Source organism: Aythya marila, assembly GCF_965140915.1.
Source record: "Aythya marila genome assembly, chromosome: 6".
NCBI classification, from domain to species: domain Eukaryota; kingdom Metazoa; phylum Chordata; class Aves; order Anseriformes; family Anatidae; genus Aythya; species Aythya marila.
The window spans coordinates 10,679,146-10,694,274 of record NC_139047.1 but is presented as its reverse complement, the minus strand read 5'-3'; the positions used below and the strand labels follow the sequence as shown (position 1 = coordinate 10,694,274).

At 44.7% G+C, this 15,129-nt stretch overlaps 1 protein-coding gene across 8 annotated transcripts in view; it reads left to right on the top strand.

Annotated features, from left to right (window-relative positions):
* Positions 1-15,129, top strand: part of HDAC4 (histone deacetylase 4) — a 233,773-nt gene that overhangs the window by 170,405 nt on the left and 48,239 nt on the right. For all 8 annotated transcript variants that reach the window (XM_082763106.1, XM_082763107.1, XM_082763108.1 and 5 more), the window contains 3 exons: positions 5,633-5,890; positions 7,936-8,122; positions 14,875-15,008. In XM_082763106.1, coding sequence (XP_082619232.1) covers positions 5,633-5,890; positions 7,936-8,122; positions 14,875-15,008 — 579 coding nt within the window. The remainder of the gene's footprint in view (positions 1-5,632; positions 5,891-7,935; positions 8,123-14,874; positions 15,009-15,129) is intronic.

Below are 15,129 nucleotides of genomic sequence, written 5' to 3'. Positions count from 1 at the left end.
GAGAGGGGGAAAAAAGAAAACAGCCTCTGCTGATGCCAGAGTGTTTTCTTCTTGCTTCCCCTCCTTTTCCCCTCCAGGCAGTCCCTGTTCTTTGATTCATTGCAGTTCGATCGTTCCCTCTCGTCTAGGCACAGAGGTGAGCAGGCTCGTGGTCCTTCCAGCAGGTCGGCTGCTTCAGACAGTTATTTTTTCCTGCTGTCTCATCACTTCAGGAAGAAAGAAAGAAAAAAAAAAAAAGAGATTTTTCTAGGCTTCAGCTGCTGCAGAACATTCTGCCAGCTCCCTGCGTGGCCTAAGCCCAATTCTGCCTCTCCCCATCATCCCTTATCACCTCTGTTTTCTCTTCAGCCTATGGAAGTTAAAATTAGAATTTCCTCATTCTGCAAGGGGTACCTCACGTGGAAAGAGTCATCCGAGATAGCCAGAAGAGCAGGGCTTGTGTTGCCATGTCTGAGTGATTAATTCAAGCCCTCAGCAGTATGTTTTCTTCTCCAGATGCTTGTCCACATGCCTGCTCCCCTACAGGATGCACTCTGCCTTGTGCCTGCCTTACTTTGAGCATCCCTGCCAGCGTACCTGCTCCACACCACCTGCCTCTCATTTCTCAGTTCCTATCTGTCTTTGACTCAAGAGTGACATTTTTTTGGCTTTTTCAGGATGCTTATGAGCTGAGCCTTTATTGTCCCCTCATCTTCTATTTTTCCTCATTTTGACCAAAGCTGTTTCTCCAGCTCTCCAGAGTTGTTCTTTCTTCTCTGATCTGCAGAGGGAGGAAAGGGAGGTTTCCTCTCGGAAACACAGTGGTCAGGGCTGAGCCAGTCTTGTTCTTCCTCACTTGCCTGGTTTCTCTCTTCCTCTGCTCAATGGGACTCCCTATGCCACCCACCCACCCTCGTGCCCCCCACAGTGCTGCTTCCAGGGGGATCAGGACTCTGCGTGGTTGACATTACCAGTGCACAAGAGGCTGAGGCTGGCTGGGTCCCAGCTGCTAACAACTGCTATTCTGCCCCGTTCCCCAAACAGGGCAAGTCACTCCACCCTGCTGGGCATGCTCTGCACTTCCAAGGATATAAACTGGACATTTCTCAACAGTGGTGTTGTCTGACCTGCCTTTCAGCATGTTCCTGTCTACACAAAGTTTTGACCGGCTGTACTTATCTGCCAAAGTAGAATGGGCTTTTGGCACACTGTCAAGCATGGTCTCTTTGAGCCTGCACTATCTGTAGATAAACCTGGATGAGTTGTATGGAAATGTGGTGATTTATCCTGAAGTTCAAAGGTGTGTGTGATGCTTCCAGCCTCCAGCTTGTGTCCTTTGTGTGGCAGTCTCTCCAGCAACGCTGAATTTTCTGAAGGACATGACTGATATGTGCCCTCCAGCACGTATGCCCTCTCCCAAAGGACTGTTATTAATCTTGTTTTTGAAAGCAGTCTCTTCAGTGTTTCAAAATGTGTTCAGCAACCATTATCATGAGGAGCAACACCAGAGAGGTACCAGGTTCCTGTGTTGGAGACCTAAAGTGAAAGAGAACTTGAGATTAGATCCAACTCAAGTTATAGCGGCACCTAAAGTCATGCCCAACTTTCATCTCTGTCAGCTTTTCATTGCTGTAGGAGCTTTGTCCTTGTGCAGGACTAGAAATTTCTTCCGTAACTGCTTGGCTTCTTAGCAGAAAGATTCAGAGGTGCACCATTTGGTCAGGGATGCCCAGATGTGAAGCTGTGCTGTACAGTCTCATGGAGGTTCTCCAACTCTGCACGTACTTTCCAAGGAGCACTTCAGCTGTCTTTTAGAACCAAACAGGTCCCTGTGGCACGTGTTATCTAAAAAGAAAATGTGTTAATTATATCCTTCTGGGACCTTCTCAGGCATTTTTTCTGTTGGTGACTCTTCATTACTCTGTGATGAGAAAACAGACATTTTGGCACGTGTTGCAGTATCTTCAAAATTCTCAGTGTCTTAAGAATATATGACCACAGACAAGGTACCATGTGCGTGTACCAAGTAGACATATAGTAAGTACCTAGCAGGCAGATGCCAAATTTTACTGATCCCAAATTTTACTACCAAAGAAAAGCCCCCCTCCCCACTTTTTTTTTCTTTATGAAACATTCCATGGAAAAATGAGTAATCCTTTGGATTTCCTTGTATTGGGATCTGACATCACTATGATCTTAGAATAATAGAATCACAGAATGGCTCGGGTTGGAAGGGACCTTAAAGACCATCTTGTTCCAACCCCCCTGCCGTGGGCAGGGATGCCACCCACTAGATCAGGTTGCCCAGGGCCTCATCCAACTGGTTCCAAATAGTTGCATCTTCTTCGAGACAGATTTTTTTTTTTGTCTATGTTTTTGCTTTTCCTTCTTTCTCTTTGAGTTTCAGAGGTAGATAAGAAATGTGGACAGCTGGTATCTAGTCTTTAATAATGCTTGTGAATCGAGATGTATAGTTACTTCTGTACTGAAATAGTTATTTCTGTACTGAAATAGTCAGCTGTCCAAGGCCAGAGGCAGTGAAAGACAGCGCCTTTCACTTTGTTTTATGGTGGCAGTATGTGATAACCAGAGGTGACAGGATTTGAAAATAGACAATAGCTTCATTGCAAAGGATAGTACTGAGCTTGGTAAGGGAAGGAGTTATTTATGGTGCATTGGGTAATTGCTTACTATTTCAGATGTATTTGTGAGCATTTTAAAGGCTATCTTAACTTGATATTCATTGCCTTGCACGTGGATTACTGTAGATTTTCTTAACTTAATATCTTGGTTTTAACACAAGCATATGATCATAAAATTACAAAACCGGAAGATTTTCAGGGAGTATTAATAAATCACATCATTGTGAATTACATGGAATATGTTCATAACAAAATATTTACTTTGCAAAATTGTCCTTTTAGAAGAATTGGTTTGCAGTAGCTAGAACAAGTGACACACCAAGAGATTCGGTTTATATTAGGACAGCACAGTGAATGTTTGAAATGTCCTTGTCATTGGCCACTTCATTTTCAGCCTTCATTGTAGCATTTTATACATGTGTTTTTCATTTAATTCTTATGTTTTTACGGGGTTGGAATAATTTAAAACTTCTAGGGAATTACACTGCTCCTCATTTCCATTAGATTTGACAATGACATTGTAAGTTATTTTCCCAGCAATTACTCACCTTGCGTAGTTCATAAGTTCAAAAGGTATCAAGTTCAAAGCTTGAGACCTGCAATCCAAGCAGAAAAATGCAGGAGAAGATGGTTTATGATGATTTAATTATCTTTAAACCAGATTATATTCATCAAGCTTAAGTGAGCTTAAAGAAAACTGATTGAAGAGCTAACTTGAGCTTACCATAGTTCAGCTATCCAGTGTGTGTTACTAGTAATGCACTGGGGGAGATGGGAATGGGGGAGCAACCTCACAGAAATCCTTGAGAAGTTTTGATCACAGAATCGTTTAGGTTCGCAGGGAACTCTTGAGATCATCTGGTCCAACATCCCAGCTCAAGCAGGATCACCTAGTTATCATCTTCCAGTGGTTTAAAGTAGTCCCCATCTACTTCTGTGTGACCAGGAGATTGCAGCAGTCCTAAAAGCTCTTGACTAACTTCAAACTTATACCAAAGCACAGGGGTCCATGCATTCCTGCTCTTCTCTCACATAAAGGGCAACCCCCTACTCACCTTCCTGGCCTGTCCTTCCTAAAAATCACATATCCCTCCATCACAGCACTCCGGTCATATTTATTATCCCACCACGTCATGGTCATGACCAGGTCATGGCCCTGTAACTACACACAGACATCTCTTCCTCCTGTGTGGGCCTCATGCTGCATGCACTGGTGCAGAGGCATCTCAGAGAGGCATCCAAGCTTGCCAATTCTCCAGGACAGGCTTGAGAGCTTTCCTCACCAGGCGTTTCTGCACACCCCTCCTTCTTCTTCTTGAGCTCAAAGAGATGCCACCTCAACGTGGTTTTGTTACTCCCTCCACTCTGGGTCCTTGGCTTGACTACCCTGTCCCCAGCAGTCTTAGCTGCTTGCTGAGGAATCTCTCCCTCCCCTGTTCTTTTTGGTTTAGGTTGGCCAGCCTTATTAGTTAAGTGGATCCCATCTCTTCTAAGCAGCTGTTGACTCTCAAAGGGCACAATGAGCTTCCTCATTGTGGAAACTTGCCAACAGCAGCTGTGCAACCGGTTACTGGTCAGTACAAAATCCTTGCCTCTTACAACTGAGAGGGACGGGCTGCACCCACTGACTGTACTGGGACTTCATGTGAACCCCACAGGGCTTTTGCCTCAAGCTGGACAAGATAAGGCCCCTCTGCATATAATGTCCCTTTCAGGAGCTGAGACATCCAAACCCCAGTAATCCACACAGTGCTGGAAACCTGTCGCCCTGCGTCCTCGTCCTTGCAATCTCAGGTGTTAAAAGAAGCTTTGAGCCCTGGTTTTGTGACAGCCTCTGCTGTAGATAAAAACAATTTTTTGCTGTCCTTGGTGTGATACTTGCAGGCAATGAATCTTTCATATGGCTTTTGTGTGCCTAAACCCGCTTTGTGTAGCTTTGCTTAAGTTATATGGCAGAACCTCTCTCCTTACATTTAGGGGAAAAAAGGCTTAGTTTCAGGTTTGAGCCAATGCTCCTCAAAGAGTGAGTTACTTATAAGTAGTCAGTCCTTCTGCATGTGTTCAATAACCGTGTTTTGATTTAGCTTTATTAGATTTAAAATCAATATTGCTTTTCATACCAATGACCTAATCCTTATTAAAGCTCTGCCCTGACAGCTTTCAAAGTTCAGCAGTTTCTTTATAAGCGTATGAAACGGGTACAGTCTGAGCTCCTTTAAAGAAAGGAAATTGATTTATTTACCTCTGCTGGATTTAAAAGCAGTACACATGTTTTTTTGCTCCAAATAAAAATCACAAGCAGTCTGAGACCAAGCACTGAGAATTTTATCTCACTGATATATTTTCAGAAAGTTTTGGCTTGTGTGAATTATGGTGAAAATTATATTGTTCCCTTTTGTTTTCACGCACACTTTCAGGGAAGCTCACTGCCTCTGGTTAGGAAGGTGTGGTTAGAATGACCCTCTTCTTGCAGTTTGTTTCTGTACAGATGCTGTAAGTTTAGTATTCTCAGTTTCTTCTTAACAAATTTCATGAGAATGCAAGTTTTGGAGGAATCTTGATGATGCTATCTCCCTTTAAACATAAAATTAATGGGGTGATTCCAGAAGAAGCTGGACAAACAATGAAGCAGAAATCCTCAGAGGATTTGTCTCTGTTTTTTTTTTTCAGGATTTTAATTGCTAAATGTACTGGTGGTTGTTACACTGCTTGTGAATTCGGTAGCATCCATAGGTCTGTAGGCTTAAGAGGTTCTGATTACTTTAGGGGGGAAATGAAGTGGAAACTGAGGAGCCATGATTACTTGGGGCAAAGTATTTCTTTGATAACACTTAATGCCAAGGATAACCTGGTTCAAGGCTTTCCTTACACTGTTGTTTTGGACAATGTTTATAAGAGCTATAAATTACCGATTCTCTTTTCATGAAGCTGATTCTTTGAAGAGAACACAGTCAAATTCACCTGTAATGAGTTACATTTTATTTATCAATTAACCTCTGGGGTGTTTTCAGATAATATCAAAGCCCAATGAGCCAGCTCGCCAGCATGAAAGCCACCCGGAGGAGACAGAAGAAGAGTTACGAGAACACCAAGCCCTTTTGGAGGAGCCATACAGTGACAGAGTCGCAAGCCAAAAGGAGGCCCCGGGGCTGGCCAACATGGTGCAAGTGAAGCAAGAACCCATTGAGAGCGATGAGGAGGAAGCCGAGCCACAGCAGGAGCTGGAGTCTGGGCAGAGGCAGGCTGAGCAGGAGCTGCTTTTCCGTCAGGTGAGCTCAAAATACACTTGGGGCTCCTGGAACCAGGCTTCTTGGTGTTTGGTGGAGTTTAGCAGCATCTGGGGTGAGGGGCTGAATTGCCATTGTGTATTAAAATCAGGACATTAACCATCCCTCACCTCAGATATTTACAGCTGCTAGGAGTAAGTGTTAGAAATCTGTTAGTTACCAGTACAAAAACATGTCTGCAGCTAACCCAAATGCCAAAAAAACAGTTCAAGATTTTACCAGCATTTTAATGGTGAATTATAATCATCGTACAGGAACAAGCTACCCTTGTATGTACAGAGAGTGGGAAGGTTAGCACTAAACTAAATTGACAAATCCAGCCTGAGCTTGCAGACACATAACAAAGCACAGCAGCATGAGGACAAGTCCTGGTGTTTATGAGAGTGCTGCTAGGAGCCTCTGGGACAAGGGGAGGCAACAAAAAGCCTTGCAAGGAAGCAGTGCAGTTACTTTACAAAGTAAATCCCCATATTATCACAGTGACCATTTGGGACTTGGCTTTTTGTGACCTCTTTATAGTACTGTAACGAGGAAAAGGTAGGGGTAAGCCACCTTCTGAGTATTTGGTACGGAAGGAAATCTGCAAGTAAAATCAATGCCATCCTTCACTGGAGTCACAATGTCAATTCAAAAGTCCCAGAGAAGAGAACCTGGATCATCTGCACAAAATGCAGTCAGTGTGTTTGCAGCCACCCAAACACTTTCTGTTTCTTTGGGAAGACAATGTTTGTCTTAACACTTTTGAGCCCTAAATACTAGCAGAGGATTTCGTTTTATTCTGATGTCTTAAAACAAACTGACTGCCCCACAGGAGAGCCAGATAAGGGAACAGGTGACAAAGTGAAGGGAATTCCTTCTTCAGTACTGCAGATCCCAGAGATCCCAGGTGTGCTCACTCTGGACAGTAAACACCAGAGGCACGTGGATTACAAGCAATAAATCCAGTAGCAATGCAGCGTGGCATAATCTCCCAGAAAATGCCATTTGTGGTAGCTCTAATGAGAAGGCTGTGATTCTCTTAAGGCATCGGTGCTCTGCTCATCCCTGCAGCCTGCAGCACTGAGTGCCTGACTGTACCTGGAGCCTTGGGTAACCCCTGCGTGGGATCTGCAGCCAAGAACAGATTGCTGTAGCCATGCCAGGGTGTAGCTCTCTGAGCAAATCCACAGCCCTTGGCTAGGGAAGGCGGACTGGTGCCAGGCTTGCAGTTGCAGTGTCTGTGAATCAGGTGCAAATTGGTTGCTCTGTGCAGTCATTTGCATCTAGCTGCTCTCTGCTGTCTCCCCGGCACTGCGGGGCCGGCTCGCGGGCCCCACGTGAGCGTCCCTGGCTGCAGCTCAGAGCCTTCATTTCCAGCTCCTTATTGAGTGGCACGGTCTTCATAACAGCGCTGCCTTGAGGGATCGGTGCCATTGCCAGCCGTGCTTGTGCAAAGTTCTTTCTCTGATTTATACAACCACACGTTGGCCTCATTTCCTTGGTAAGAATAAAGAAGGAAACGCGAGGTGACGTGCTGCTGGTGATGGACCGCAGGGGTACTGTGCCTCCGAAAGCAGAGCAGTCCCACCTGAGCAGTCTTAAATATGCTGTGTCCTTTGCAATTGCTTTGCCTCAAAGAGGAAAGGGAACTTTGTTAAGCTGTAGTTTGAGCATGGTGAGCTGGAACAGCCATCCCTTCTGGTCAGGAGCCTGGCCAGCTGATGGCGTAGCTCAGCTGAACACTCCCCCTTGTCCCAGGTTTGGTGCATGGCTCTGCTCCAAGCACCAGCGCAGTGCGGGGGGCATGGGGGCAGGAAGATGTGGCCAGATTCGGGGGACAATGGGGCTGTTTCTGCTGATGGCACTGCCAGCATGCACCAGCTTCAGGGCTGAGCTCACTCGAACAACACGGATGTCTTCATTTGCTGCACACGTTTGTGCTCGGTTATCAGGGAAATGAGTCCAAGCTTGCAGACTTCAAAAACCCTTAAAAGCCCTTCCGTGAGGGCACCACGCAGACATTCAGTAGCTGCCTCTTCTCCCCACAGCAAGCCCTCCTGTTGGAGCAGCAGCGCATTCACCAGCTGAGAAACTACCAGGCGTCGCTGGAGGCAGCTGGCATGCCCGTCTCCTTCGGAGGCCACCGGCCTCTGTCCCGCGCACAGTCCTCGCCTGCCTCGGCCACCTTCCCTATGTCCGTACAGGAGCCACCCACTAAGCCAAGGTTCACAACAGGTAATGTTTTTGGGGCCCTGGAAACTGAATCAGTGGGGCTGTGGTCACCGTTTTCCTTTATGTTGTGTTTTTCTGCCCCGTGTCCCTGCGAGGCCACGTGTCCGGGGTCTGAATCTCAGATGTGTTTGTGGACTCTGTAATATCCTGTTGTCTTTGAGAATAGCATCAGTCATCTTCTGCCCTGTTGTGCTGCCTTTTCCTTCCCTAGAGGGACAGTCACCCTATAGTCCAGACAGAAAATAAACTACAAAAATCAATAGAAACATAGCCTAGTGCTTTAATTATATATCTCCAGAAAGAAAGGACAAGTCATATGCTGTGACAAGGTTGATTTACATGCAAGGAGGAGAGAGGCAATGTTATTGAAAAAGGACAGCATGCCAAACGCAGTATCTATCGGCTGTATTTTCTGCACCTTCTCCAGTCCCTGCGCAATCTCATGCCATAAGTTATCCAGTCTGGGCTCTGTGCCAGCCTACCCCTCCTTCTGCAACACAATCTCTGCCCAGGAGTCTGTGCCTGTAGGTTAGGAAAAGTGAGGCGAGATGATTATTTCAAGTTGTCAGTGTGGAGAAACAGGCTGAAGAGCGTTTTCTTACCTGGTCAGTCTTTGTCGCGAAAGAAAATTATGAATGCAATTCTCCATTTGTCTAGTGAAAGCCAGAAATGCAAAAAAAGGTGTTAGTCTCCCCACAAAGTTTAAAGGTGAGGAATAAATGCTGTACCTAAGTCAGTGAGGGCTTAAAACCAGCCTTTTTCCACCAAAATCCTTTCTGCTTATTCAGTAGCTTTAGTAAAAGTTAATTATGTGCAACTTTTCAAGTCCTGTGTTAGGTGAGGAGGACTTATTTTGAAGTCCACCTTCTTCCCCGAATGTCAGGTTTTATTTTGTGAATGAACATTTTGGCATGTGACTTGTGCCCTGAGGAAAGGAGAAAAAAATGTTGCAATTAAGGGCAGCTCGTGATTTTGTTTCCCTTTGGTTTGTTCATTTAATCTTATTTAACCCACTCGAAAAACATCATTAAAACCATCATTGTGAATTAGATTTATTTTCAGATACTGATGGTATAGGAATAGTGATGCATTAAATCTGACTTTGTTCTTCGGCTGTTAGTTGCAGGTGGGAAGCATGTGCAGTCAGCTCTGTAAAAGTCCAGGTAGTACCTAATTTTTGCAAATCAGCCCTTCAAGTTTCCGTCTGCTGCTAATGTTTAAACATTGAATTTTAGTAAAACTACATTTGTAATGCAGCCAGTTACAGCATCAAGATTGTTCTAGCTTTTGGCTTTTGCCAAGGATACAAAGAAGGGTAGTCCTCTGGCTCACAGTCAAACCAGATGAAACTTGAGCATCTAATACACTTAGACCCAGACCTTGGTGCTTTGAAAACAAGTAAGGAAGCCTGGCCCTACTTTAAGAGATTATTCATTCCTTTTTCTTTCTTCCCTTCTCCTCCTCCGCTATTTAAGTTGCCTTGTCAATCATATGCAAGACTTTGAGCATACAGTAACGTTTCCTACCAGAGGATATATGTTTTACTCAGATATGTGCCTCTGAATTTCATTAAAAATTACATAAGAAAGTAACAGTAGGAATGCAGATTTTGAGAACAGTGCTGCTTTGGAAACACACTGGCACAGAGTTATGATTCATTTTCCTTAGAGGAAGGGTTAAAAAAAATCATTTAAAAGGTGGAATATTGCATTGCTTTTATATAGTACCGTACATTTACTTAATCCAGAGTGATGATATGAAAAATGCTTCATGTGCTTCACCTCTTAAACATCCTTTTTGTGCTATTTATCCATGTCCAGACTCCCAGGTCCTCATTTTTCCACTGCCTTCTATCTCGCGCAGTTCTCTGTGTTTATGCTAGGTGAATGGAGGAGGGAAAACACAATGAACTGCTGTTAAGGGAGAAAGTGTTTTTTGGCATTCACTGGCAGTAGTAAAGGTGGAGAGCGTAAAAGGTGAGCTTCCTCTTGCCAGATTCATGGAAAATGGATGCATGACAATTTTGAAGGAGGGTAAAATTCTATTTCCACCATTTTTCTTTATGCTTAGCAAACTTAAAACCCTCTCCACGCTCAGGCCATGAAACCTCTGCTTCCTTCCCTTTTTTATTTCCCAAGGAGAAGTTTTTCAGACAAGCAGAGTTCCTGTGTTCCCCACATGCATTCCTACCCAGGTGAAGCACCAGTTTAATTAACCAGCACTATTTGCTTACAGTGGCAGGGAAGAAAAAAGAGCCTACTACTCCGGGCATGCAGGCACAGAAAGGAAAGGCAGACATCTCAGATGTTAAGCATGTGTGCACGAGTTAGCTTGGTTCTGTTTTCTTGAAGTAGTCTACAGTGTGTCAGAGATTCTGTTTTTGGAGGTGGATACTAAAGCTTAATCACTAGGATTGAACTTTTCTTTGAAAGGCAGGAAATTAAAGCCTTGGGTATTTTTCAAAGCATGCGGTGCCGAAGTGCATCGGGCTTCTTTTTCACTAGGAGAATCCATCTGTTTGATAAGTGGCTGCTTTGGAGACTGATTCTAACACAGTTATGTGCTTTGGATTTCAGAGAGATTAAGATTTGAATTGTTTTGATCATTTTGTGAGAAGGCAGGATAAAACAAACCTTGTTCAATGGCCCTAATGAAGCCAGCAATGATTACTCCAGACACAAATGTAGCTCCTAAGAGATCAGTTTTTGTCCAACAGACAAAGGAACAGTTCATCTCTTTCGTGTTCAGAATACTATATGGAAAGGGCTAATGCTTTCTCTGGACAGAGTTAGGACCAGACAGCTCGAAATTCTGTTTTTTATGTATAATTTATTTTCCTGTCTCTGTCAGTGACCAGTACCTGAGACTTCAAAGGTATAGGAAAAGAACAACATAATACACTTCTCAAACATGATGTGCATTACTGCACATGAAAGTGAAAACAGTGCCCTTCCTGACTTCTTCAAGCAGTCAGTTTTGTGTCCTGAAGCATGACATTTAATTTTCCCTCGTACTAGAATATAAAAGAAAGCTAGTCCTTGAACTTGCCCTCGCTAGCACAAGTAGCCTCCTTGACTTTAATGACTACTTCTGCATGCACTGTTCTACACACTTGAATAAAAGACTTCTCAGGTTAGGCCATTAATTTGCATAGCTCCAATTATCCAGTCTCTGATCTCCTGTAAAAATGGTTCCACAAATTATTCTGATGTTCTGCATTAAAGTATTTTTCATTTCTGATGAAGGCATTTATTCTCTCCTGTGCAGAGCAATATAATTATCTGAACCTCAAATCATATGTTTGCTCTGCCAAGAAAGGCGAGTTGGTTATACTTTAGTGCTGACCTTTAAAAACGATTGTTCTCATGTCTTAAAGAGTATTGCTTCCAGGATCACTTAATTTAACTTGTAATGGTCAAAGTCGTTTAGTATTTTAAGCTCAAATTATCAAGTTTTCCTTTGTGCATGTGTCTTCATCTGAGTGTCCCCAACCACAGTAAGCAACTTGGAACATTTCCCTTCTTTCCAATGGTTTAATGTTTCGGTACAGAAAAACTTCATTGAGACATTGCTGTTATCAATGAATTGTTGGGAGTGGGGAAACTTTAAACCTCAACTGAATTGTATCAACCCCACTGTAGTGCCCATTACCTTAAGAAATAGGGATGAGTAGGCACCCTACCACCACATTTTCTGGAGACCTTTTCTTTAACTATTTTGTCTACCTTAACTTGAGTAGGCTGTTAGGAAAGTCCACTTTAGATGTACGCACACTTTTTAAACACACCTGCGGCTCTCCCTCATGCGTGGATGCAGATGAAAAAATGGGAGGTCACTGGCAAATCTGCTGCACTGCAGGCGTCACAGGAGCAACTGAAGAATGTAAGGTCAATGCAAAAAAACTAGATTTTCATATGTATTTATCGCTGTTTTGATCTGTGTTGGCTTCTGCCCTAGCAGTATTACCAGGCATAAACCAGGGAATGAGACAGAGGCTTTTAATCTGGCTAGACATTGCTTTGCCTACATACCTACGGTTACATCGTGCTGGTATTACAGTAGTTACTATTTAAAGCTCAGAGACTTGAGAAAAACACCTTTAAAAAGAAACACAGATTGCGGCACAGATTCTCATCCTGACTCTTTAAATAGTGTTAGACCCCTTCCAGCTTTGCAGTGCAATCAGTATAATTCACTGTCAAGTTGTGCCCAGCTCCCCAGCAATGAAAAGATCTGTCAGAGCAACAGGATTAAGCATCGTCTGGGAATCCAGGAGGCAAGCAGGAAAGGCTGCTTAAAAAGTACTTGTAACTGCTTGGAAGAGCCTGATTTCTCCTGAAACTCATGAAGGCGTGATATGAACTAGCCTCAGATTACACGTTGACGGAATTTTTACTTATTTCATGTTCTGAAGAGTTAATTTTAAAATTTGCAGGCTGTGGGTAAATCCCCACGTACCTGGCTTTGTAGCAAGGCACACTTAGAGCAATGCTAGCGAGAGCGTCTCAGATGCAGGATTCTGGCTGGGCTTGTTTTATCGTTTTGCTAAAATCTGAACACTGGTAAGCTCCGGGTGTATTCACCCCGTGCTGCGGTACAGGCTGTCTCTGGCAAGGCAATGCACGTGCCAGTGGCTGTGCGCTGAGAAGGTGCCAGGGGTGCACCCAGCAGGGTCAGCAGCTACCTGGTGAGCGACTTGCTGCTTGGACTTCTTTTTGCTTAAATTCAAGGCTATTTTTTGAGCGTGGATGTGTATGTTTAATATGTGCACATGCACCGTTTTGCTTTAAATCTGTAACGTATAATTGAAGTCCCCAAAGATATGTTTGGAAGCCAGAGAAGACAGAAGCACTTTTCGTGGTTTAATACCAGCAGTTTAGCCAAACCTAGTGCAGTCCCATGAGGGTCTAGGAAGAGCCTAGATGGGAATCTTTGTGCTAACAAACACTTTGCCAAAGCGCGTGACATCCCTTGAAGATGACTTTCCTTCAAAACTGAATTAACCTGAATTAAAGCAGCTACAGACCTTGTGCCAGTTTGAATAAACTGGGGAGTTTTGGGGGACAACAAGCCTTACCACTGGTCCACACCTTTGCGGGTGGCATTTACAGCACCAGGCTTTGCCCAGCAGCTCCTGATGAAGTTTGATGGTCACTCCAGCACAGGAGACCCCTACAGAGCTCTGCAGCACGGTCTTATTTAACTGAACTTTGGCTAACCCAAAGTCAGTCAATTAACAAGCGCCCTTTTCCCTTCCTAGAACTGAAAACGTTGCTGTTTTTTTTTTTGCCTTGCACTCACCTACAGCAAGGAGAGGAACTGCCAGGCACCTTCCCTAAGGCGGAATAGCTGAGAGTGTCAGTGCCAGAGTTTGCTTCAGAGGGGAAGGCCAAATTTCTCAGCAGCAGAACATGCCTACACGCAGGCAAAAGCTGTGATTCCAGCACCACTCAGACTAGCTAGCGTGGGTACAGGCAGCAGCACGGAGCTCAGCTCCAGGCTATGTGTCCATGTGTGTTCTCAGAGCCGTATTTTCCAGGTCTCTTTGAACTCCACGCAGTTGCAAATTGTGCTGTTTATCAGTGCTTACGTGAAAGCCAGCTCAGGGAGGCCCCGCACGCTGCGTTCGCACTGCCAGGCGCAGCGCAGGTACGCTCTGCTCTGGTGGCATTTAGGAGGAGCAGTTTGGGCTGGATGCAGACCCTTCAGTGCTGGGTTTGGGAGAAACTCCTGCCTTTGCTGCTAATTCAGAGGCTTTGGATTCTCTTCGAGACCTTTCACTTGCCTGTTTATACTGTGCTTTCGGACAGGCACTCCCTGCAAGAAACCATGCCCCTCGAAGCTCCCTTTTCTTCTGTTCTCTGGAGCTGCTGCCTGAAGGGAAGGACAGATTGAAACATTTGACTGTGTCTCTTCTACATTAAGTGCAGAAAAGGTCTTTTGTCACCAGGAGAGCACGGCTGTGGAGGAACTGCTGGTTCTGTTCAGTGGAACATTGGCTATGAAATCGTAGCTCCCGTTCCAGAAACGTACCCGGGCAGCTCCGGAGCATGAAGCAGGCTCCTACGCTGTTGTCATGCCATAAATACTTGGTAATGCAAGGGGATTTAGCTGCTTGACTCCCACGTTACAATGAAACAACACGGCTAAATACCTACATATCGCGCTGAATAATTATGCCCAAGTGTGTGCTAATAGACTTAATTAGTATGTTGTCAAATAATGTTGATGCAAAGACTTCGGCGCAAACTATTTTACGAAACACAGTGCCTGCTAACGACTTATTCCTTCTGGTTTTTAATCCTAAGCCCTAGAGTCATTTTAGCAGTAATTATAAAGGTACCCAGCGGACAAGTTGTAAGTCAGCCCCCCTCTAGATCATGTTCCTGCGCTGGCACGCCTGTACTCGTACCCGTGTTGTCATTTGTCACCTCCTCCTGTCACTCGCACAGCTTCGGCCTGCGGCGATGGTGGCGACTGACTCAGTTCTTGTCTGTATCTGTTGAGGATTTCTAACGGGAGGGATCGCTGCAGGTCTGGTTCTGTTTCAAAGCAGCTGCCCACCTCATTTCCCAGCGTCTCGGACTGTCATTTCGTAGAGCTCTGTGGTTCCTGGTGAAGCACACGCTGCCTTTGTCTATAAATGTTCTCTTCAATGCAAAGTACAGTAGACCAAAAATAGATATATGTATTTTTTCATACATCTGGCAAAGTAGTTCCTTTCACTGAGAGCAATTTTGTAACCTCTGCTGCAGGCCTTGTCTACGACACCTTGATGCTGAAACATCAGTGTACCTGTGGAAACACAAATAGCCACCCCGAGCACGCGGGGAGGATCCAGAGCATCTGGTCCCGGCTGCAGGAGACGGGTCTCCGTGGCAAGTGTGAGGTAATCCCAGCACTGGAGGGGGGAGATTTGGAGGGCTGCGAGAAACAGCCCTTGGGTTTGCTTGCCTGATCCGCCTGCTGGATGGCAAGCAGCTTCAGGGGCTGATTTTTGGGATGGAAGG